At 43.2% G+C, this 25,343-nt stretch overlaps 1 protein-coding gene across 1 annotated transcript in view; it reads right to left on the bottom strand.

Moving 5' to 3' along the window:
• Window positions 1-1,231: 1,231 nt before the first annotated feature.
• The window catches only part of TNFSF11 (TNF superfamily member 11), a 33,707-nt gene continuing 9,595 nt past the window's right edge, over window positions 1,232-25,343 (bottom strand). Inside the window, exons 3-5 of the mRNA XM_002749019.5 lie at window positions 8,193-8,238; window positions 8,009-8,107; window positions 1,232-2,749 (exon numbers count right to left, since the gene is read on the bottom strand). Of these exons, the coding sequence (XP_002749065.2) occupies window positions 2,328-2,749; window positions 8,009-8,107; window positions 8,193-8,238 (567 nt within the window). The 3' untranslated portion in view covers window positions 1,232-2,327. The remainder of the gene's footprint in view (window positions 2,750-8,008; window positions 8,108-8,192; window positions 8,239-25,343) is intronic.

Raw genomic sequence — 25,343 nt, 5'->3', positions numbered from 1 at the left:
CTTTCTCTGCTACAAATCCTGCCATCTCAGTGTACCTGGACTGTGACTGGGCAGTGGGCACATGAACCTGTTAGTCCTGTAATGGAGTCGTATTATGAGACCCAGGGTAGCTAATGAGGCACTTGACATAATAAGACACTGCCAGTGGAGAGTAGAGAAACTCTCTGATTGCTTACCAAAATTAATTTTTCCCTAAACCAAGGCTCAGCAATTGGGACATACAATACAGAAGTCATATTTTGTACCAGTTGACCTCAGATGTACTGATGGTTTTTAAATAGTAGGCCTATTTTGGCCAGTGATTGAGTTTCCCCATTGTAGCTCTGCTGTTTGAAATTTACAATTTCTTCTTTGTAACATCTGCTCTTTCTTCTCCTTCTATCCTGTCACAGCCATCTAGAAACATTTATCCATAAATGAAAAGTGCCTTAGACCGTGGTGTACAGTGCCTTCCCAAGTTGCTCATTTTCTTTTTTCTTTTCTTTTTTTTTTTTTTGAAATGGAGTTTCACTCTTGTTGCCCAGGCTGGAGTGCAATGGTGCAATCTCAGCTCACCACAACCTCCGCCTCCTGGGTTCAGGCAATTCTCCTGCCTCAGCCTCCCGAGTAGCTGGGATTACAGGCGTGCGCCACCATGCCCAGCTAATTTTTTGTATTTTTAGTAGAGACGGGGTTTCACCATGTTGACCAGGATGGTCTCGATCTCTTGACCTCGTGATCCACCCGCCTCGGCCTCCCAAAGTGCTGGGATTACAGGCGTGAGCCACCGCGGTGCTCATTTTCTTATACCTCTCCCACACAAGTAGCCAACCTGGGTCAGACAGCTTTCCTGTATAAATTCCCATGAGAACAAGAGTCCAGGACTGTGTTAATTATTCCTCACTACAGTCAGGTATAAAATGTTGAGGTGGTCCTCCAGGTCAAACAGTTATTCTCTAAGACATTACAAACTTCTACAAAGCACCATATTTTTCTCACAATATCAGCATAACACAGACTTTGCTTTTTTGAGTGAAGACTTCGTTTTCTATGTGAATATATCCTTGCATACAAATTCCTTGCAAATTATTTTTCAAATTCCAAGGATCATTAATTTAATTGAATTTCCTTCTAATTTTTAATTAAATCTGCATTTCTCCCAGTAGCCTTTGGAAAGAGAAGCCACATTACCATATTGAAAAGAACAGGATCACAGAGCAAAAGAGACATGAGGAAGTGCAAAATCACAAGGCAGGTTTTCATATAAATTTATTTTTGTACCAAAAAAATTTACATTCAAAGGCAATGTTCTTATTGTACAGTATAAAATAACATTTACTAAATTAAAATTGGATTTTTTTGTTGATAAACCACTAATAACTTTTCTATTTTGAAAAAAACAAAAAATTTACAATTTGCAGCACTTGTAGAAAAACACCTGTTCAACAGTTATATAAATACTCTTGACAGATTTCAGTGGCCCATTATGTATCCTCTTTGGCAATGTCAGCTTTCTAAAGTCAATTAGTTTCTAAATCTGAAAGGCACCTGGTGGCCGACATCCTGCTCATTATTCAAGGCATCCATGTTAATTTTTTTGCACAGGCTTGACAAGTCTGAAAAATCTATTCAGTTAAAAAGAATGAAGAAATACACTGCATTTGATATTAGGAAACAACATTTTTTTTCTTCCTCCTTAGCTGCAAGTTTTCCCCAGGGGATTTACAAAGTGCACCAGTTAAATATGTCTGTACATTTACAACATTAAATATGTCAACAGCAAGACATTTTTAAATATTTTGAATCACATACTATAGCACAAATATAATTTACAATAGTTGGCACAGAAAACATTACATCTGAAATATAACTTTAGATATTATATAAAAATACATATATTTTCTCTCCTCATTAGAAAAAGTATTTTTTGCAGGTTCCGGCATGATGTAACAATTCAAAAGAATTTACCCCTTCCGATGATCCTTCAGTTGCACTAGATGATACCCTATCCACTGTGGCTGCATGGGGGCACGTGAGCAAGGACTATCCCCTCCCGTAGCCCACATGCAGCTTTTCATAAGGTCAACCCATAATTGCTCCAATCTGGTTTAATTCTAGGAATTCATTACAAAATTTAAAAACCATTGTGTAACACACCGTGAGTCCAGCATCTCCCGCTGGCTGTAAACACGCGTGTTCTCTATAGGGTCAAGAGCTCGGATGCTGAGTCTTGTACCGTGGGGCCGTGCCTCTCAGTAGTCTCACGTCACTATCGACATCCGTCTTGGCTTGTTTTAAAAACAGTTTCCAAACATCCAGGAAACACATAACACTCCACAAAACGGGGCTCAATCTGTATCTCGAACTTTAAAAGCCCCAAAGTACGTTGCATCCTGATCCGGATCCAGTAGGGAGGGGTTGGAGACTTCGACGCTGATCTCCTCACCAGACCGCAGCTTAAAAAGTCCTCCAACGTTTACGGAATAAAAGTGGTATTCAGAATTCCCTGACCAGTATTTGGTGCTTCCTCCTTTCATCAGGGTCTGAGAACGTGGGATTCTGATGCTGGTTTTAGTGACGTACACCATTAGCTGAAGATACTCCGTAGCTAGGTCTCCTGAAGTTTCGTGGTGCCGAAAGCAAATGTTGGCATACAGGTAATAAAAGCCATCCTGATTAACTGTTAGTTTTCCGTTGTTATAAGTCATGTTGGAGATCTTGGCCCAACCCCGATCATGGTACCAAGAAGACAGACTCACTTTACGCGAACCTGTGGAGAAGAGATTTAAAAATCACTCCTTAAACGAGAAGGACATCTTCACAATTCTGTGAGGTTAGGGAGAGAAATAGCATAGCAGTCATTATTCCAATGGGAGAATAACTTCTTGGGATTTCTTTTCTAGAAGGGGAGAATACATTCAGATTAGGCACAGCAAAGGGTACGAAGACAAAAACTCATTTTTCCTGCCCTCATGGAGGCCACAGTGCCCCCGGGTAAGTACAATATGCGTGCAGATCAGAAGTAAGGCATGAGTGCCAATAGGCAATGTTTGGTAACTCCTGTGGGAGTTCAAAGCAGGGAGAGACAAGAACAACTTTCCACCCATAAGCATCAAGAACGCCTTTGTGGAGTTGCTGCTAAGCCTGAGAACTTAAGAGAAATGGGATTCAGCCACACAGACTGGAGCAGAAAGGTCATTGCAGGTTGAAGGAAGAGATTAGCCAAAGGCAACTGAGACAGGAGAGCAAGGAACTCGGATAGGAAGACAATTTCCACAAGTCTCAATCTTCTCTTTCAATTCATGAAGAGCGAAAGTAGAAGGAGATGGAACACTGGGTCTGGCTGGAAGGTCAAACCTCTAAAGTCGATTCTCATCATCTGTTTTCTTCACCTCCAGTAGCCCAAATGTCCCCTGCCTCGGCTTACACAACTGCAAAGCTATCCCCAGAGAAGCTCAAAAAGAACACATTCTTGACACTGCACTCCCTAGCTTAGCAACTGAACACAATCCTTTCTGACCAAAGGTCTGTAAAGCTTCTCCTGACAGACCAGAATTCTTGTTTAGCCCCTACTCACACCTGAAGTGAGGTGACACCTGGTCCTCTTGCTACAGCTTCTGAGCAGTAAAAATTTCGAAAGTACCTTCTAAACCAGCAGCACGTCCAATGCTTTTTGTATTTCAGGTCCTTGGTGTATTTTCCTGGATCATTAAAAATTGGCAATACCTCTATGATAAACCCAATTAATCAAACATTTGTATCTATGTGGACACTATTACTCAACTGGAAAAGCTGGTAATTAATGGTGGGAAAGTTGTGATACTGTGGGAAGTCCAAAAACACATTTTCCCTCCAGAGGAGTTTGTGAACACTTAGGCTAAACTAAGGTTGCCATCAGTTTGAAATCAGGAAAACGAAACAGAGTTGAGTCTCAGACTAGAGTTGAGAGAGTTTCTGCAGCCACGAGAAGTTCATTGCTGCCTCTCGCACCCACCCACAGCCTAGGTCAGGCCCTGAGATACTGAGGGAGAGAATGAGCCCAGAGACGAAAGCTCACAATGGGTTCCAGAGACCCATCAAACCCGACAACTCTCTGGTCAGAGTGAACCCTTATGAGAGCCTCACAGAGAAAGAAACACACACTAGTTACCTTCCCAGCCTGGGTTTGAGAGGCCTTGAACATCTACATCTTTATCCAGAGGCCCACAAGACGGACAATGTTCTACTATTTCATCTAAAGAACTGGGAGCCTGGGATATGGTTTGGGAGCCTCGAAACTAGGCTGCAGGAATCAAACAGGCAGTTCTTGCAACCACTTGGGAGAAAAACTGCAGCAAGGGCCATCCGATGGTGGGGCAGCCCACCGTGAGAGGACCAGGAATCCAGTGGTTCCAATCCCTCTGTCCTGAACTCCACAACCTGTCTGCGGCAGGGCAGATCACCACAATAAACACCCTTCTTTTTCATGGGAGGTCTCATTTCAGGTCATCGCAGATATAAATACCTACGGTTCCAGGTGAGTCTACACGGTCATCGCACCCTCATGAGCACTAGTAAAGCAAGTCCTCTAATCCACTGACAAAACCCATGGCATCCAGTGACCCCGAGGTACCCTCATTCTTATCCCACTCTCGTTGTCAATCTGTTGGTTCAATGATTTTTCTTATTGTTAGCTCTTAACGGAACAGAAGTCTACCCTCTCGATGGGATGGATCAGCTGGTGGAGGAGCATGGTATGGCCTGGGGAGGCCAGGAAAGAGTATGAAATAAAGAGGCAGGAGGAGATAGGGGCCTTGACTGATGACCACTTCCATTGTTAGGTAAGCCACGTTCAAGAAGTGCCCTTATTTCCCACTAAATATCTCTCTATTTTTATGGATTGATGACTCATACGTTTACTGGTTCATGCTTCTGGTCAGTCACACAACATCAATGTGGTGCTTTGTAGGGACAGTCACTCCACTTGTAATTAAGAATTACATCAACCAACTAGACCTTAATGACACTTACCACTAAGAGTAGAGAAAATAGAAAATGTGTATATAAAATAGGCATTTTCACTTCTGCATGTTGCATAGCACGCGGCTGACATTCAGTTACAAGCAACCGCCAAATGAAAGCTACAGAAATTCATGGCGAGCAGGAGAGTTCAGCTGAGGGAGGGGACAGAGAAGCTAGAGGACAGCGGGGCCTTGGGTCAGACTTGGATGGGCTGAGAAAAGGGAGGGTATTGTCAGTGAGGGAAACTGAGCAAAGAATGGAATGTGCCTGGCACGTATGGATGAAAAGGAGGAGAGCCAGCCACTGTGAACAGAAGACTCAGAAACAGATAACACCAGGCAAAAAATGAGAAAAATACGCAGTGATCACATGGCGGGCCTCACATGGAAACCTGGATTTTCATCATGGAGGCACACTGACAACCTCTGACTCCAGCCTCCCAGCTTCGCCGGCCTCCCCTGCCCTGCGCTTCAGTCCTTGCTGCTAAGTGCTACAGGAGAGGTCTCTGCAAATATTTAGCCTGGGTACCTCCTAGAGAAAGCCGTGTATTCTGACCTCACAAAATACTTCCCAACACGTTTCATCTAAGACGTTTTGAAAACGCAAGCTGTGGCAGTCCATATAAGGCAGATTCTGATCTTACACGTGTAAATAAGTATAAAACAGAGCCCCAAAATAAACATGCAAAATTAAAGCCACTTCCTGAAACCTCCAGTGATGGCCAAAACTGGGTAATAAAGGGACTGAAGGAGCTGTGGGCCCAGCCAGAGCCAGCAATTCTATTTTCTTAAACAGAAGTATACACTAATTCATTTCACTCAGTCACAAACTCAATAACTGTCAGGAAATAACCAGGAATTTTGCCTTGTGTTTTTGGCAGTGATTTGATGCTAGGTGCCTGCAGAGAGAGTTTTTTTTTTTAACTAAAACATGCTTGCTATTGCCAAAGAGACTTTGGCACACAGTCTAATGCAATATTTATCATATGCCATTTAAAGTGAACTGAAAAGATAAATGTAGGGTACATTAATAGCACACATAGCTGATGCATTCGTATTAATTTGATTGCCTTTGCTAACATGCAAAACAGTTTTCCACTCAGAGAAAATTAGTGTAGCTCCACCATAAGACATGCACAGACACGCAGAGAGAAAAACTATTTATGAACCAGTATCTGGGACAGAAGAGGTCGTTTGGAAAATCCTGTAAAAGCTGAAGAGTTGGTTTCTCCCTTTCTGTGTCTTCGGTCAGGAAAAAGCCCTCTCTTGTCCATGCTGTAATAAAGTTTTCCAAATAATTTAGTAAAACCTGAATTTTCTTTCTTTAACTCCAAGAAAAATTTGCCTTAAATTATTTGTAGGAAAAATACTGGAATATGTATAATTATTTAAGTAAACTCAAAAATAACAAATCCCTCTCACAAGTGCTTCCTCTGGTCATTCTTTCATACAGGAATGTTGGTACTCTACCTCATTCAATTGTCATAGCTACCCATTTTAGACGTGATGCAGCTGAGGCATATGTGATTTAAATTGTACAAGGTCACAGACAGTACAGTGGAGCCTGAAACCCAGGCAGTCCCATTTTAGCACCCCTGTTATTAGATGTTACATGAATCTACTCATAGGAAAAGAGAAACGTAAGGGCTTTGAATTCTTTCCCTCCGGCCAAGCCAACTGACCACAGTACCTTGTGGCCTGCTTATGTGCTAATAGAGAGCACAGAAAGCAAGGTCTTAGTAATCAACAGGACTGGAGTTCAACTTCTTTTTTTTTTTTTTTTTTTTTGAGACAGAGTTTTGCTCTTGTTACCCAGGCTGGAGTGCAGTGGCGCAATCTCGGCTCGCCGCAACCTCCGCCTCCTGGGTTCAGGCAATTCTCCTGCCTCAGCCTCCCGAGTAGCTGGGATTACAGGCATGTGCCCTCACGCCCAGCTGATTTTTTTTGTATTTTTAGTAGAGATGGTGTTTCACCTTGTTGACCTGGATGGCCTCGATCTCTTGACCTCGTGATCCACCTGCCTCGGCCTCCCAAAGTGCTGGGATTACAGGCTTGAGCCACTGCGCCTGGCCTGGAATTCAACTTCTAATCCTACCATCTTCGTGACCGGGAACAAATGACAACCTATGTATCATGCAGTTTCCCTGTCTGCCAAATCCGCAGTGATAATCCCCACCTTGCAAGACTGCAGTAAGGATGAGAGATAATGAGCAAGGGGAAAACGCCTGGCTGACAGGTGGAAGAGTTCATCAGGTAGTCAGACTCAGCCAACTCCTGCAGAGTGCCAGGGAGGACACCTGAAGATCCCGCTTTAAGATCTTCAGGTGTTCCATTAGTGGCATGATAACAAGAATGTTCAACTGTCAGTCTATCATACGGTTCTTTGCCATCTTTTTGATAGCTATCTAGCCCAAGGCAAAGTAACCAGTGGGGGTTGTATCATGGAATAACCGATGCACTAGGGGAGCCATAGACAGGGAGCTCCTGGTGTCTTCATTTCCAAGATAATCAGGTCTGTAGTCCATTGGACTAAACCTTTACTCAGAGAAAATGATAAGCCCCTGGAGAAAGGGGAGGAGGTCTCATTTTCTAGATGCTTACTGTCTCTTAAGGGTCTTAAGGTCCCCCTGGATCTCTGCAGGAGATGACTGGGGTATGTGACTACCTGATGAATTCAGTCATCTCTGAGGTCAGCAGCAGGGCTGTGTCAACTTGAGCTTGGGTAAGTACAGATGAGCATGACAAAGGATTGTCCTTCCCGGTTACAGGCTCTCAGCTGACAGTCATTTAAAATAAGCATCCATTCTGATGATCTGAAAATGGATAGACTGATGATGTCCATTCTGACATTTTTGAGAATCACGGTTTCCTGGATGTGAATCATCAGCTGAGGATAAATGGCCTTTCTTTTCGCTTTGAAGTAAGGGCTCTCAAAAACTTAGTGGCAGGCTAAAAATAGGGTTCAGTATTGAAATGGGCTGATAAATGACTCTCAAAATATTTTCAAGCTGGATGCAAATGGAGCTTACCAGATGGGATGCTGGTGGCATTAATAGTGAGATGAGCAAAAGGCTGAGCTTCAAGCTTGCTCTTCCTGGCCAGATCTAATCCTGAAGCATCCATCACCGCTGGAGAAGAGAGAAACCATATTGTTATAGCGGACGGAGTAGTGACCCTGTGGGATTTCACACACACATATGGATCCATGCTTACCTTTCTCTGCTCTGATGTACTGTGATCCAATGATATGCTGTAATTCCTGAAATAAAAAGGAAAAATGATTTTATTTATAAAGTCGTTCTTTCTGTACAGCAGTAAGAATTCAAGGCTGTTACATATGCAATAAATTAACCCTCTTTTCCTTCCAAAGGTGCCATAACAGCATTGGCAGTGAAATTCCTAGATGCTCTAGATGGCTATCAAGGGAAGTTCACCGCAAGGAATTGGTGTTAATGTGTCTGAGACCATAGCCAACATCAAACAAAATACTTCAGACAATCAGAGGAAATAAAAGATGGGCTAAATTATAAACCGTAGCATAATTGAAAATAATTAAAAATATGTAGCAGGTACACAAATGGATCTGAAGTTAAGTAGAAAAATGACAATTATACAGAAGATATGACCCTCTTAAATATTCTGGAAGCCTCTTTTTATGTCTATTTCATTAGTGAATTTCTGTTATAATTCTAAAGCTCAGCCCACAGGAAAGAGAATGATGCTTAGCTCCCAGTGGTTAATTTTCTACTTTAAAGTTACAGTGTACTTAAAGTACTATATGGAAGTCTAAGAGCCTTTAGAGTACCAATCATTAACTTAAAATACTGCCACAAATAGAGGGTTAGAAGCACAAGCCAGAAAAAGGAAAAATCATAAAGAACGTCGGTAATTGCATATCTCAATTGGAGCCCTGAGAATAAAGGATTTAATAGGTAACCACATGCCCACCTGCATCCAGACATTAGCTGACATTAAAATGTCACATCTTAGGGCAAGAGTAAGGTGGAGGGGATGGAAGCTCAGGGTTTTACCTTGGTTCAAGTCCTTGCATAAACAGAGGATATTAACGGCCCCTCATCATAGGGCACTCGTGAAGGCTAAATGAGATAACGTGTGTAGGGACTTAGCAGAGTGCCCAGTACATTTAGATGTCTATTATATACTCATAAACCCAGCACTTTGGGAGGCTCAGGTGGGTGGATCACTTGAGGTCAGGAGCGTGAGACCAGCCAGGCCAACACAGTGAAACCCTGTCTCTACTAAAAATGCAAAAATTAGCCAGGTGTGGTGGTGGGTGCCTATAATATCAGCTACTCAGGAGGCTGAGGCAGGAGAATTGCTTGAACCCTGAGGTGTGGGGGGAGGTTGCAGTGAGCCAAGATCACACAACTGCACTCCAGCCTCAGTGACAGAATGAGACTATGACACCCCCGCCCCGCCCCCCAAAAAGAGATGTCTATTATAAGGTTACTTGAAAAACCGTTCTGGAGAGATTACCAATTTCCCTTGTTACTGGATTAACTTACTCATGCAAACCATTCTCCCCGTGATGTTTAAAAGATAGGCCATGCAGCTTAAGTTCTTTAAGTGTCTAGAGATGAGGGCTTTGAAACAGACAGACAGACAGTTAGGCAGACAGAGGCAGTATCAACTGTTATTAGCTGGAATCATTCTGGAGATAAGATAATATTGATTCTTCTTTCTCCTTCCAAACTTCCGAGAGAGAGAGAGAGAGAGAGAGAAGAGAGAGAGAGAGAGAGAGAATGAGAGAGAATCTACATTGTTTTTGCAGACTGTTAGAGACAGCACAGCTGTCTTCACTGACCTGTTCTGAAGTTCTAAAGTCACAGTGTGGCTGTTAGAAAGAAATCCTAGGACTCACTCACAGCCACTTTCTGCTGTTACCTGGACCAGGGCGCTGCACTGCAGAGGCACGTGGTGGCCCCTTTTGGGTTGAGCGGCCCTGACCACGCCTCATTTTCTTCCCCACTCATGCTGACCTCCAGCCTCCCAAGCTGTTCTCAAGACCTCTGGATTCTCAATGGTGCCCAATTTCTGGAAATACCTGGTTTTGTCTCCTTTGCCTTCACAACAGATTTAAAGGTAAACAGTGTATCTTTTTTTTCTTTCCGCAGGTTTTTACTTCCTCCCTTAAGGCTACAGTAAAATTTCATTATTAAGCAGCTCATGGTGCTCTACAGCCTGCTGCCTACGTGAGTATGATTGTGCTGTCTTTCTCACGTCAGCAGTTCCCCAGCCATAGGGCCCCCTCTCCTTCAAATGCTGCCGCTTGTTCAGCTGGCTTCCAGGCATTGTTCTTGCTGCAGCAGGTGCACGTGCTGTGGAAGTGTGTGGAGGGGTCTCACATGGATCAGGACATGCCTTGATAGCGGTTTCTTCTTCCTACCCAGTTCCTGTCGGCAGGTGGATGGTGGCCTTCGGGAACAGACCTCCCTCTGCTCCTCTCTTCTTCACTTTGGTGCCAGCAAAGGTGGATACTCAGTGTATCTCTCGACGTTGTGTGTATCTTCGTATGGCTGTATATACACAGTATATCTTTACTTGAGTACTGACTCTTAAAGATTGGAACAGGAGCCTCGGTGACAAAGTAGTTCTGAGATTTAATGCTACCCCTCATTTTCCCTCTAGCTCTGATCTGCCTCTCCATCAGAGGAGAGTAGGGGAAGAAGAGAGGGAAGCAGAACCAAGCCCGGCATATACCTACAAATGCCTGTTTTGTGATTTCCTATACAAGCATACCTATGATCAAGAAAGCCAGGCCAGCCATGATGGCTTATGCCTGTAATCCTAGTACTTCGAGAGGTCAAAATGGGAGGATTGCTTTAGCCTAGGAGTTTGAGACCAGCCTGGGCAACATAGGGAGACCCCCTTCTGTACAAAAATAAAATTTTTTAAATTGCTGGGTGTGGCAGCATGCACCTGTAGTCCTAGCTCCTCAGGAGGCTGAGGCAGGAGGATTGCTTGAGCCTAGGAGGTGGAGGCTGCAGTGAGCTATGATGTGCCACTGCACTCTAGCCTGGGTGACAGACTGAAACCCAGTTTAAAAACAAACAAACAAACAAACAAAAAACAAAGAAAAATGCCTTTGTCCTAGCTCAGTGGTCCTCAAAGTTGAGCATGTATGCATTGGACCACCACCTCCTGGAGGGCATGTTAAAACAGACTGCTGGGACCAGCCCTAGAGTTTCTGATCCAGTAGATTTGGGGTGGGGCCTGAGAATTTGCATTCAGCGAGCTGGTGCTGCTGGCCTGGGGCCTCATATGAGAATGACAATCCCTTTTATATCCTAAAAGATTCACAGATGCGGAGACTGGAGATTTTCTGGAAGCTTGAGACCTGGGCCAAAGAAGCAGCAGACTCAAGCCACTGATTCAACGGACAGGGAAAGTTTGTCCTCTTCTATCTGGGAATGAACTTTCCTTTCCCTTTCAATCAGAAACTTCTAGGTTGCTACAGACCCACTTTGTTTCAAGAAAATTCAATAACCAGCAGCACCTCTCAGATGCACTTTCAATAACTGCTTAAAAAAAAAAAGAACAAAAGGTTTCATGACCCAGGAGGAATTATAACTCTAGCTAGAGACCCATGAGGTCATTCTGCTCTCATTTTATATCTTTTGGGTGTCGAAGGATTGCAATTCCACTAAGAAATTTTATAGGTAAGTTTTACAGACATGACGTGTCTATAACCTCAAGGTACAAAGAAAGTATTCCCAATATCTGTATCTGCACCCCAGCTTTTTGAGCTATAAAACCATGTTATTTATGTGCACAGACACTGATCATAAAAATGACATTCTTCTAGGACCACACTTTCAGGGTGTCTTCCGGCCTTGAGATTGTGACTGAGGCTTTGTATTCAGTACTTGATGCATTCCTGTGGGGAACCTGGCCGCACCGCAGAGCCACCTAGGCAGTTTAGAAGATACCCATACCCTAACCCCAACCTCAGCCAGGATAACAAATCCAATTAGTCTGATAGTGACTTGGCAGTTTTCTAAAGACACTCCCAGGTGATACTAACATGTAGCCGGTATTGAGAAACGTTACGAATTGTGTGTTCTCATGAATAGCTGTTTGGTGACATCTCAATTTAGTTGAGGGTTTTCTATAGTCTCATGACTTGCAGATATATTCCACATGTTGAGAATTTAATAACCTCTTACATTTGTAGACAACGAAGTATTTTCCTTGTTACCACATGTGATTTTATTAGAACCGGAGGCTGGAAAACTAGCATTACTACTGACCTCATTTTTCAGACTGAGGAACTGAGGCATTGAGAGAGAGAGAATAGGGCTTCACCTAACAAAGCTGAGACTTGAACTTTGGCCTCTGGATCTATATACCCATATCCCTTCACAGGGCATCATCATAAAACACACTCTTGGAAGTTGGGACAAAAATATCAAATGAGTGTCCATGTCCAGCTCCCCAGGAGGATCTGTGATCTGCCTTGTCAGGATACAGCATATTCATCATCTGTTACATGCAAAGGGCAATCCTTGGTGTGATTCCCTCCCTCAAGTAGTGATTCTGAAAAGGAGGCTCACCTTGACGGGCATCTGGCTGCTGGGGATCTGGGGATCTGACAAAAAGGGGCTGGGACACCAAAAAATGCGATCTCAGCATTCCCAGGGGCTTCATAAAACAACTGGCTCAGAAGTGGCCAGGCCACGTTTATGGCTTGGCTGATGAACCCCCAAAACTGAGACCTGCAGGACATACAGATAAGGGACATTGCATCTCCAAACATGCCCCTACTGAGTCCACTCTACAGAGCAGGAGCCATTCCATGCTGCCATCTTCTCAAAGATCAGACACTTTGCTATACACATGCCAAGCACAGACCTTTCGATTGTCCCCTAATATTTTTCATTTTCAGGATTACAGGAGTCCTTCTGAAGAAGAACCCAAACTTCACCCCAGTTGACAATTCCATTTATTTCCTAAGCTTTGCATTTACATTTCTTTTCATCCACATTCGTTCAGATGTAGATGTGTCAATTAATTAGAGTGCTTAAAAATTTCTATAGTTCTTTATTCCCAAATCTTACCATTCAGACGGCACTGCCGTTTCCTTTGAATTCAGAAAGTTCTGATAATCTAATTTTGGGAAAACACTACAAAAGAATATCCTGACTCCTTTCTTCTGAACAAATTATTCACATGAAAGAGATCTTTTTAAAAAAAATGTATGTTTTATTTTAAGCCAGCTGTAAATTAACAAAAACCAGTTAACACTGACTAAACATCCAACGCAACCACATGTTCCCTACACCAGCAGAATGCCTGCAGATTTGCAGAAAGAAGTTCAGGTAACTTCAACACACCTCTCAGCAAACAGCCTGGAGCACACGCCAGAAACAGTTACCAGACTGAGCAAGCGGGGCAAAGGGCGCCCCTGAGTTCTTCTCTGGCTAATGAGCAGCCTTGTCCGGCTCCCCAGGAGGATCTGTGATCTGCCTTCTCAGGATACAGCATGTTCATCATCTGCTACACGCAAAGGGCGAACGGAATTGCCCCTTGGTTTCTATAAGCGACCATGATGACAAGGATCACTACTTATAATGTTACCAAGAAAATTCACACGAATGAATAAACGTATTTATGGTCACATTATAACAAGTAGGCCTTGCAGTGAATTCATGCAAGTGTAATTTTACATAAGTAAATTATGATAGCTTCATTTAACCCTTGAAAACAAGACAAAACGCAGGAAACCCAACTACGAAAGAGAGTCACCAAAGCTACCGCTGCCCATTCGAGGATGAAAGAAACCCTCTGACATACTGCCACCTAGTGGACACTTTCCAGCATTGACAAGCCTGGGACACCACCGCGGCCAGCCTTGCAGATTTGAAACCCCAATGTCTAAAAACAATAGAGATGAAGGTATTTCACAATATTTTTTAAAAATCCTCTCATTGTGGTATTTTTCTATTTAGACTACATTAACTTTTCATCTTTGCTGTCAGAGTACATTTGAAGAGACCGGAAAACAACCAATGTGATTTTTTTTTAATGTCAACTTTTATTTAACTCATAAAAAATGCGGGGATTACACAATTTCTTCTCCAGGAAACAAAGTACACAAAAGATCAATGTGATTGTGTAACTGTGGTCTCTAGTACTGCCTCCCTTCAACTTCTCCTAAAGTCAACATCCAAGAAGTACAATTCCCAGGAGCCTGGTAGTGCAGACTTTGTCTCTGCTCCATTGAGACCAGTTTCCTTCAGATCTTTTAAACAACTTTTCAAATGTTTTAGGGATCTTTTGCCAAACTTAAGGAGATGAAAGATGTCTCAGAGCTGGCTCGATCTCAGAGCTGGGGCCACTTAGGAGAGATGGTACTGTATAAGAATAAATATAAACACTATGGGGGCCGGGCGCGGTGGCTCACGCCTGTAATCCCAGCACTTTGGGAGGCCGAGGCGGGTGGATCCCGAGCTCAAGAGATCGAGACCATCCTGGTCAACATGGTGAAACCCCGTCTCTACTAAAAATACAAAAAAATTAGCTGGGCATGTTGGCCCGAGCCTGTAATCCCAGCTACTCAGGAGGCAGGAGAATTGCCTGAACCCAGGAGGCGGAGGTTGCGGTGAGCCGAGATCGCGCCATTGCACGCCAGCCTGGGTAACAAGAGCGAAACTCCGTCTCAAAAAAAAAAAAAAGAAAATATATATAAACACTATGGGTATTTTCAACTCCTTTAAGTAGTTATGGGAATTTTGCTCCAGGTAATTTAAACATTTACAGCAAAGGATATGCCCCTTTTTGTAAACTCTGCTGAATAACTGAGCCAAACAAGACTTTGATAACATTCCAATTCAGGAGAGAATGTCACTAAATTGGTTTTAAGATTGTTTGACCACAATGTGTTTTATTATTTACAAAATAATACAAATAGGCCTGGAGCAGTAATTTATGGCAGGTTAATGGCTCACACCGGTAATCCAAGCACTCTGGGAGGCCGAGATGGGTGGATGAACCTCAGGCCAGGAGTTCGAGACCAGCCTAGCCAACACAGCGATAGCTTGTCTCTACTAAAAATACTTTTAAAATTAGCTGGGGGTAGTGGCCGGCACCAGTAATCCCAGCTATTCAGGAGGCTGAGGCACGAGATTGCTTGAGCCAGGGAGGCAGAGGTTGCAGTGAGCCGAGATCACACCACTGCACTCCAGCCTGGGAGACAGAGTAAGACTCCATCTCAAAAAAATAATGAAAGTAATAATACAAAAAGATGTCTGCTCCAACTAAGAATATTCTTAGCTGCAATGATACTCTGAAAAGGTCAAGTTGCTGGAGTCTGAGCTTATCAGACTGAAAATCTCACCCGTGCGTTGTGATGTGAATTGTATAATCCATGTGGGACCTGTCAATCAGAGCACAGAAAAAGGAATTCGTACCGCCAGGTGCTGTGGAAATCACTGGCACCAGCTCATAGCTGGGGTCTCAGGTGGCTGCCTCCCTCTGCAATACCAGCAGCAGCTGCAGAGACATCTGGCTGGTTGAACAAGGATTTAACACCCCGTTTGCCAGATATAATACAGGGTTCATACACTTGTTAACATATGTAATGCATTCATTTTAACATCTTAATGATACCCTTCATGTAATTCTTCTCCAACCTAGTTACAAGAATAGTGCATTCATGAGCCGAGTTAGCACATGAATGCCACACATGGGTTATTGCTGAAAATGAATAGCCAGCTTCCAATTCCTGCAGAGAAGTCCTGCAGATTTCCACCTTGTAAATAGCTGGGAAATCCACTCCCTCCTCTCCAGCCTGGGAACCACTGCCTTCCTTCAATTTTTCATCATTTCTCATTAGGACTACAGTAATCGCTTCCTACCACCTCTTCCTGTCTCCTGCCCCCCTCAAACTGATCCATGTCCCTTCTTAAAATCCTCCAGGGGCTGCTTCCAGTCTTCAGGTCCAGGTCTGCGTTCCTTACCAGGGCTCGGAAGGCCCTGCAGAAGTGGGCCTGTGTAATATTGGAATATAATGAGGAATATGCAATTTGTCTTCATCCCATGTTGCTGGCACCGAGCTCCTAAAGCCTTTGGAATTTCCTGCATGACAGGTGTCACAGAAGCATCCCTCGTTATTCAGAATCAGCCCCTTCCAACCTTACCTGAGTTTATGCCAATGATGTGACCCTTGGAGAACGGGGTCTGGTTCCAGAGGGGCCAGTCATGTTATTAGAAGATTGGACCTTTCAGTACCAACCTGTATTAGTCTGTTTTCACACTGCTATAAAGACCTGCCCAAGACTGGGTAATTTATAAAGGAAAGAGTTTCAATTGACTCACAGTTCCCCATGGCTGGGGAAGCCTCAGAACACTTACAGTGATGGTGGAAGGCAAAGGAGAAGCAGGCACCTTCATCACAGGGCGGCAGGAGGGAGTGAGTGCAAGCAAGGGAAATGCCAATGCTTAAAAACCATCAGACCTGTAATCCCGGCACTTCGGGAGGCCGAGGCGGGTGGATCACGAGGTCAAGAGATCGAGACCATCCTGGTCAACATGGTGAAACCCCGTCTCTACTAAAAATACAAAAAAATCATCTGGGCATGGTGGCGCGTGCCTGTAATCCCAGCAACTCGGGAGGCTGAGGCAGGAGAATTGCCTGAACCCAGGAGGCGGAGGTTGCGGTGAGCCGAGATCGCGCCATTGCACTCCAGCCTGGGTAACAAGAGCGAAACTCCATCTCAAAAAAAAAAAAAAATAGCTAATGAGACGGGCTTTAGTGTCACTTTTCTCCCTCCCCTAAAGCTCGCACTGACCTTGCAATCCATGGGCTGTGGGAGAACATCTATATGCACCTGGATGAAGCTGGTGATCCCGGGTTCCCTATGAAGAGTCCGTGGTGCAAAAACATCCAAACCAAAGACCTTTAAGAGCAGGATTCATTGAGTTCTCTGTTGCCTAAATACATGTTGTAAAAGATCATGGTAGTAGCCTAGGTTCCTTAGAGCAGAGCCCGACAAGACACCGGGAAGGGAGAGGAGAGAAGTGCTGGGGGAGGGGAAAGGGCAGGTCCTCACTCTCCCCAAAGGAGGGGGGTGCGGAACATGAAGTGGGCGAGGGGTCCAGTGGCCCAGCAGGCAGACAGGAGGAGAGAAAGCAGGTAGGGTGTAGACCCCACTCATCCCGAAGGTAAAAGCTACCCTTAACTTAAATTTGTGACTTCACATTCTGATTCCTATAATTCTTTATTTTTAATATAAAAGTACTGACTAATCGAATTTTCCTGAAGCCACAGTCTTCTCAACATGAATTCTACACACTCCACACCACCACTACCACTGCACTCAGCCTCCTAATCGCCCCAGCTCCGACTGAATCAGCGGCCGCCATCCCATGCCCATCTATGAAAATTCTCAGTGAAAAACTTTGCCAAGTTGTGAGTTGGCCTTCTCCCCAAACCCCAAATACAGTCACCGGTAGATCATTTCTTCCAAAAGAAGTCTGCCGACTGGAAGACACACATTTTTGCAAACAGCTCATGTCCTCTACCTACCAAAGGGCTAAAGAATAGCGTGTCCTTGTTTTCATAAAGCAGACTGATGCCTTTCCTGGAGTGCAATGGGTATGCTGGGAATAGAAAATTAGTTTTTATTGTTTAACCTTCATGGTTTAAATGAGAAAGCTTCTGCTACAGTTAAAGGTCCCCTTGGGTTTTCATAAAGTAGTCTTACGACAGCAATATTAGTCTTCATAAAGAGCCCAATTTTCAAATGTCTCATACTATACGACTCGTTTAAAAAGTGTCATCTAAAAGTTTGTCAGAGTAACTGCAGTGTGGCACCTTGGGATATCTGTGCTGTTTACCGTGTCTCTGTTTTCCTCTGCCACTTGAAAGATAATAATGCCACCTGACATTGGCCGTGCCTTCTACATTGAAAATCCTAATCTCTTCTGGAAAAGACTTTGCTCTCACAGAGTTCTCCCTAAGAATGAGACTCAAAGGGGGTCAGAGGTACCAGGCCAGCTGCTTTAGCTCCACAAGGCCAGGAAGGAAAGGGCCAAGGCTGCCGGTGAAGAAGTGCCCCAACCCCAAGGTCCCTAACGTGTTCATGCTCCAAAGAAGAGTTCTCCTCAAAGAAGCAGGAAGACACAGCTTGTGAGACCTCCAGCCCCTTATGAATCCTGTGGATTGATCACAGGGCTGCCAGCTACTGGCAAATCAAACAGCTCATCACCCGATCACAGCAAGTGCACCGTGGGCACAGAGCACTCACATGTCCATTAAACTTCTTTAAACTTCTGTGGAGCACCAACCACGTGCTTGCCACTGTGTCTGCAAACATAGAAAGGAAACATCACACAGACCCTGTCTTTGGAAAGCTCACATTCAAGTGAGCCAGCCCAACCCAGGTCTGTGTGGTTACCGCTGTTACAAGAAGCCTTGTGTATGCGGAGGAGCGCCTAACCCCGCAGGTAGGAGGGCAGCATCTGTGGGGTCCTCCTCCAGGAAGTAACGCCTGAGTTGGATTTTAAAAGACAATTAGAAAACCAATTACACAAAGAAGGGCATGGAATGGCATATAAAGGACTATGCATAAAGGCTCATCATTCATTCTTCATTCATTCATTCATCCATTCATCAAAGTTTACTGACGGTGGCTAGGGATCAGGCATCCTGTGGGTTGCTGAGGACACTGTTCCCAGGACAGACATGTCCTTTGTCCTCTCTGCACCTGCTGATTACAGCAGAGAGGCGGAGAGGCGAGAGGGTGTGGCCAGGTCAGGAGAGCTCAGCACCACAGTATGGTGAGCCCATAGGGTACAAGTTGAGGTGGGGGTGATGACATGGAGCATTCAAGGTAACGAGCCTGAAGAGGCAGGGCCTGGAACGAGGCTTTCCAGAATAGAAAAGACTTTTTGTTAGACGTTCAGCAGCTCAGACTTCATCCCGACAACCACAGCGATTCACTAAAGGATGCTTTAAGCAAGGAATGGAAGGACCTGTTCAGATGTGCATTTTAAGTCCCTCGGCTATGGAAAGGATGGGCCACGGGCAGTGAGACCATGGAGGGGTGGCCAGATGCAAGGATCCCGGCAGGACGGGATGATGAACTCTGTCCGTGTGACCGCCACAGTGAGCAGAGTAGGGACAACACCTGGAGGTTTTGTAAGGGGTAGAATTCACAGGATCAGGGAGAGGTGAAGAGCGAGTGAGTGAAAGGATAAAACCCTCTTCTGACTTCCAGTTTGGGGTGGTAGAGATGATGGTCTTGCCATTCACTGTGAAAGACTAGCTTAAATGAGCAGCCACCAGCACTGAGAAGAGTTCCGAGGGCTTTCGAACTTTGGATGAACATGAGCCTTTATAATTATATAAAGGGTTTATAACTGTAATGATTATTTTTACTGGTGCTGCCGCCACCACCACCACCTGGTGTTCCTGAAGGGCAAAGACTAAGGATGAGCGTAGCAGCCTAGTGATGAGGAAGCTAAGTGATAATGGAAGGACCCCAGACCCTGAACTTCCAAAACTCCGAGCAAGCATTTGTCATGGGGTCATCTCAGAGACAGACAGCTCTCAACAATTTCCGGGACCCACCTCTTCCATCCCACACAGGCTTGATCCTCCTTCTTAAATACAGTCACTTCTTCACCGTGGCTTCCCTGTCCATCAGTGGCTCTCACGTCTTCCTAGGATACTTTGAGGAAATCATGGAGTCCAACCTGGACTACCAAATCAGAGTCCCTGCTGATAGATCTGAGGGCTTTTTCTTTTATTTATTTTAAAACAGGGGCCCCAAGTAAGTCTTAAGATCCAGCAGGTCTGGGAAATGCTGCACCAAGGCACATCCTTCTCTTCAATTACATAGGCTGCACCTCTCCTGCCGCTGCTGGCAGACAATTCAATCTAACCCTTGCCGTCACGCTTTCCAGCCAAAGACCCTCAGTTTCATCCACTTCTGGAATCTCAGTCCAAGATCCCAGGCCACATAACGAAGGCTCCTCTTTCAGGCATGTCCTTCCAGCTCTCTGTTTCTTTAAAGATGTTAATGCAGAATATCTTTTCTTCCATCCTACGTAACACAAAGATAAGCCCACCTCTGACATCACTCACCAGTTATTTTCCTCTTGAAGACCCTCCTGCTTCCTACCTTCTTTCCTGGGTCACCCCTGAAATTGAGCACAAAGCCAGTAACTTATTGTTGTGCTAAAGGCAATAGATGGCCTTGTTTTCGTAGGAAAACTCTGTGGGTCTTACTTCAGCTTTCCCATAAAGACAGCTTTTATAAACGCCAAATGTGATTGGGGTTGAATTGCAGTTTCCAAAACTTTATGGCAAACAGAGATGAAATCCTATTGGAAAACCACTACATGACTAACATCTTGACTTGGGAACATGAGTGCCCCAAAACCCAAGTATCCTTGTGGGTTTAGGAGAAACTTTCTTCAGACACATATTCTTGTATACAAAGGCAAAAAGGCAATGAATGGGGTTTACTCCCTACCCTCCTTTTAACTAATAGGCAAATGAGAAATAGCGGCATATAACACCTTCAATTATTACAGTTTCACAAGTGGTTATAATCTATTTAAATTTCAATTGGTTTCTTATTTAGTTTAAAGATAGGAATGGGCTCATTAGAATAATGGGGATTGCGGTTCAACGAGATCTGTTTCCCACATGTAGAAAACACAATCACTTAACGGATGAACTTTCTAGCTTTTAATTAAGACTCTTTTTCATCTACAAAACCCAGCAAAAGGTGTGCAGGTGACAATCAAGGTTTATTCAACAATCACAGATGCCATCTCTAAATAGACCTTTGAAACTTCCTCAAAAAGATGAGTGCTGTTGAATCTACTCTCAAATTTATCTCTCTCTTGCAATCTAAATAATCCCAAAGTCTTTTAACCTTTTGAAAATATGATCTTAACCATTTAACTTTTTAATAGACTTATATATTCTCAGAGTTAACTCTTGCTCATATAATGAATTCACCTTCCTACCTAAATAGGGTTTGGTGAATGTCAGAGAATGCTCATTGTCCCCTCGTCTCCTTCCACTCCTTTTTGACTATCAGTTATAGGCAACTCCCTTCCTCAAGCTTTGTGGGCAAATAACTGCTCAGTTAGAGACTACCTCGTCCAGCCTCCCTTGCAGCAAGATGTGGTCTACGAGCAACTTGCAGCCAATATGATGTTACTAGAAGTGCTGTCTTAACCCCCAGGCACTGTCATCCGTTTCCTTTACCCTTCCTGTATGTAGAAATAACATCAAATGGAAAAGCCAACTTGGAAACGGGATGGTGGGTTCATGTTGAGAACAGAGGAGCATCCCTACTGGTCCTGGATGACTCACCTCCAGATTGTTATGTGAGAGAGAAAAAGCTTCTTAGTTCACTGAATGTGTGGGTCTCTTTGTTACCCAGCTCAGACTATACCAAATAACAGTGAATATTTCATGGAGGATCAAAGTGCTACAAATCTCTGGGTATGCTAATCTTAATATCAGAGGATACTGTGAATTCTGAATTCTACATTACAAATTCTGAAGATGAGATCAAATATGTACCTGATTGGCAGGGAATAAAAAAGAATTTCAGGTAAGAAAGAATTGTTTAATGATTACAGCTCTCAGGTCTTACTTCCTGTTCTCCAATTAAGTCTTTAGAGACTCAAAGGAAATGGTTGGTGGAGCACATACCAACAAGATAACTTATTGGCGGTCATTACAATATCATTGCCTTTTCCTACTAAGGAGGGACGTCAGAGAGTTTTATCAAATTTAACTCATCTATGGAGCCAGAATCATGTTTTTAGTTCACATTATAAGTCCACCTCTACAGGGCAGTCAGGCTGTGCAGGGCAAAGAAAGCTGATGAGAATGTGGCTGACGTGAGAGGTAACTTCCAACAAAAATAAACGTGTGTTATTATTGTACTGAAGCATTATTGCCGCACGCTATCAAATTCCTGATGATCAATTCTCAGTCTGGCAAGACAGTATCATATAAATGAGAACCAGGCTTATAACATTCTGAATGACTTTATGAGTTGGTTGATGTAAAACATTAGTTTATGGAGTTCAATAAGTCATTGATCATTTACTTATGCATTTCTCCATTCATTCCTAAGGATAAATTAAGTGTAATATATTCAGATGTGTGTGAAATGGCTGCGGTCCTTGTCCTGATGGGGCTTGCAGCTTCAGTCCATGATCTGTAAAAATGGCTGACTGTGCGGCTCCATCACGGAAAAAATGTTTCATGCTGTCAAACGTGCATACTTATTTATTTAAACATTAAATAAAATCACTCCCTTGTATTTGTACATTACAACATATTTGCTAAAGCACAGCCTTTAAAAGCTAATATTAAAAAATACATATTCAGAAAGTCCCTATGCTTCTTTCCCACACCCCCGGGGATCATCCCGAATGAACTGAACATCCCATTTTGGAAAAGAAAGTGATGTGTGCGATTTGTTTGTCGACCTTTCTCCTGCACATTATTCTTTCAAATCCCTTTGCAAGTAAGTTTCAGGAAGGTGACTGCAAACAGGTGCCCAATATGAAATTAACAAGCCAGCACACGAAAGTCAAGTACAGTCACAACTCAAGTGCTTAGAATGTATAGTGAGTGCATGAACAGATGGCTTTCCACCCAGTCTGGCCAAGGGGTCTATGGGCTGAGTGTCCTCACTGCCATGCTGGGTAGTCCTCATTTGGGTCTGAACTCACTGCTTCCTTACCCCCGCTGGCCGGCAGAAGCAGGGAGGCTGTGAAACTGGAAACAAGAATCACTTTCTAAATCAGACCCCATATTTGTACTCGTGTTTTCTTTATTGTCACAGACTGTTATGATAGACTTTATAAATTGTGGTTGGTAGGGTTGGATCACTAAGAGGCTTTCAGAGTTCTGTGCTAAAGGGGGTAGGGGAAGCCCAGAAAACCCAGCCACAAACAAAAATGCAGGAAAAAAAACCAGCATTGCATGTCTGACCAAAGACAGGCTGGGTAAATACCACTTTTCGCACACATATAATGTGATATTGTGCTTATGTCTGGTATCTGCTACCACTGGATGGGTTGGTCTCTCAATAATGATTCCAGCCACACATGTAATTCTGTCTTAAGCGTTCACTCACTATCTATATTAGAAATAAAACTAAGACACAAACTTACTTAAGAATGCCTAATGCATCCATCCTATTTTCAGCATTGGCAAGAGAAATGAGAAATCTGATTATTTTGGCAAGATGTGCAGAATGTCATATTAACCAATAATCCTTATCAAAGGATAACACATTTGGTAAGTCATTATTTGAATAGAGTAAGAGAAGAGTAAATCCTTGGGTATAGGGAAAGACATGGCAAGGTGCCTAGTGCATTATATACACCATGGCAAGGTGCCTAGCACATTATATATACTTAATGAACGTCGGTTGATTCTAATGACAAGGTATAAACAAGACGTGTCTTCTTCCTAAAGATCTTGTCTGGGGGAAGAAATGGCATCTTCTACCCCCAAACACACATTGGTAGAGTATAACAGCTTTAATTTATAATTCTTCAGAAAGAATTAGTTGTGTCTAATATTATTACCTATGCAAAAGGCTAAGGTCCTGTAACAAAACAGCAGCAAATGTGAAACTGATGACATAAAGTTCTACTCTTCATGTGAGTCATAATAATCTATCAATATCATTACGACTATGTGCTCTTAATAAGTGCAGTTGACTATTCCTGCTTGACCACAGATTTTCTCCATCTGGTTTGCCAAGTAGTGAATCTCTCATTATTAGCGTTACGCATTTGGAATGAAACATCAGGTCTCCAAAGGATCCTAAAGTAGGGAAAATCCTGCCATTATTGCCCACTAACAACTTTACATACCAATTGCTGTTCCGTACTACCTATGCAGTCAGAAATCTCAGAGGAGGCCAGGCGCGGTGGCTCAAGCCTGTAATCCCAGCACTTTGGGAGGCCGAGGCGGGTGGATCACGAGGTCAAGAGATCGAGACCATCCTGGTCAACATGGTGAAACCCTGTCTCTACTAAAAATTACAAAAAATTAGCTGGGCATGGTGGCGCGTGCCTGTAATCCCAGCTACTCAGGAGGCTGAGGCAGGAGAATTGTCTGAACCCAGGAGGCGGAGGTTGCGGTGAGCCGAGATGGCGCCATTGCACTCCAGCCTGGGTAACAAGAGCGAAACTCCGTCTCAAAAAAAAAAAAAAAAAAAAAGAAATCTCAGAGGAAGTGGGACAATGTTCTGATAAGGCAGGAAGTGATAGAAAAGTCCGCTGAAGCCACACTAAGTGTTAAGGGACGCTGCTGCCAGTGAGCAACAGCTGGCTGCCAAATATCCTCTCAATCTGGGATTTATTTTCACTTAGGACAAGAGAAATCACCATAACGTTTTTAAAAGGATAAACAACTTTTTTCAGTATTTTTTTAAAGAATTCAGAGTATGCTACTTATTTAAAGTAATGTAGTATTCTATGAAATTATATGTGTACATACAATCACACACAGAGAGACACGCAGTAAGGTCTACTTGAAGCCGCTTGCTCTCTTCCAAGCATTTGTCTGCTGTCCTTGGCCCAAGTTATTGGGGCAAAAATTATGATGACTGCATAGTCAGCCAATCACATTTTAAATGTCTCTGTAGAGGCTTCCAGTTTTATTCCTATGAGCCTTGTACATTTCTTGTTATGTTTATTTTTAGAGCATTTTAAAAATTCTAAATGAAATCTTTCATTCGTGTTATCTAGTTATTTGAAATGGGGACAGCTAGTGATTATTACTTATTAATGTTTACAAACTGATATTTTATTTTGCCTGCAGCATTTCATCTTCTTTTGAATTTTCCTGAATATATAATTATATCACATGCAAATTCTGCCTTCTTTTCTCTCTATATATTTTCTTATTTCATTCTCTTATGTAATTACATTAGCTAGCACCTTCAGAACAATGCTAAATAGTACAGGGACAGTGAGCATCTTTGCTGTGTTTCTGACTTTTAAGAAACATGCTCTTATGTTTAATCATTAGGTAACTTTTAGTTTGAGACATTTGTAATAACATCAAGAATCCATCCAGTTCTGTTTTCTAATGGATTTTAATATCAGAAATTGTGAAAAATTTTGTCAATCACTTTTCAGGATCTATGAGATGGTAATATATTTTTTTCCTTTAACTTGTTGGGATTGAACCATTCTTGCTGTCTCATAATTAATGTTAATAATCTTTTTTCTTTCTTTCTTTCTTTCTCTCTATTTTTTTTTTTTTTTTTTTTTGAGGCAGGATCTTGCTATGTTACCCAGGGTGCCAGGCTGGAGTGCACGGCTGCATCTGCAGGTCTCTGC

This window comes from Callithrix jacchus, chromosome 5 (assembly GCF_049354715.1).
Source record: "Callithrix jacchus isolate 240 chromosome 5, calJac240_pri, whole genome shotgun sequence".
Lineage (NCBI taxonomy): Eukaryota > Metazoa > Chordata > Mammalia > Primates > Cebidae > Callithrix > Callithrix jacchus.
Note: the sequence above shows the minus strand (reverse complement) of the source record. Positions and strands in the feature narration are given on the sequence as shown.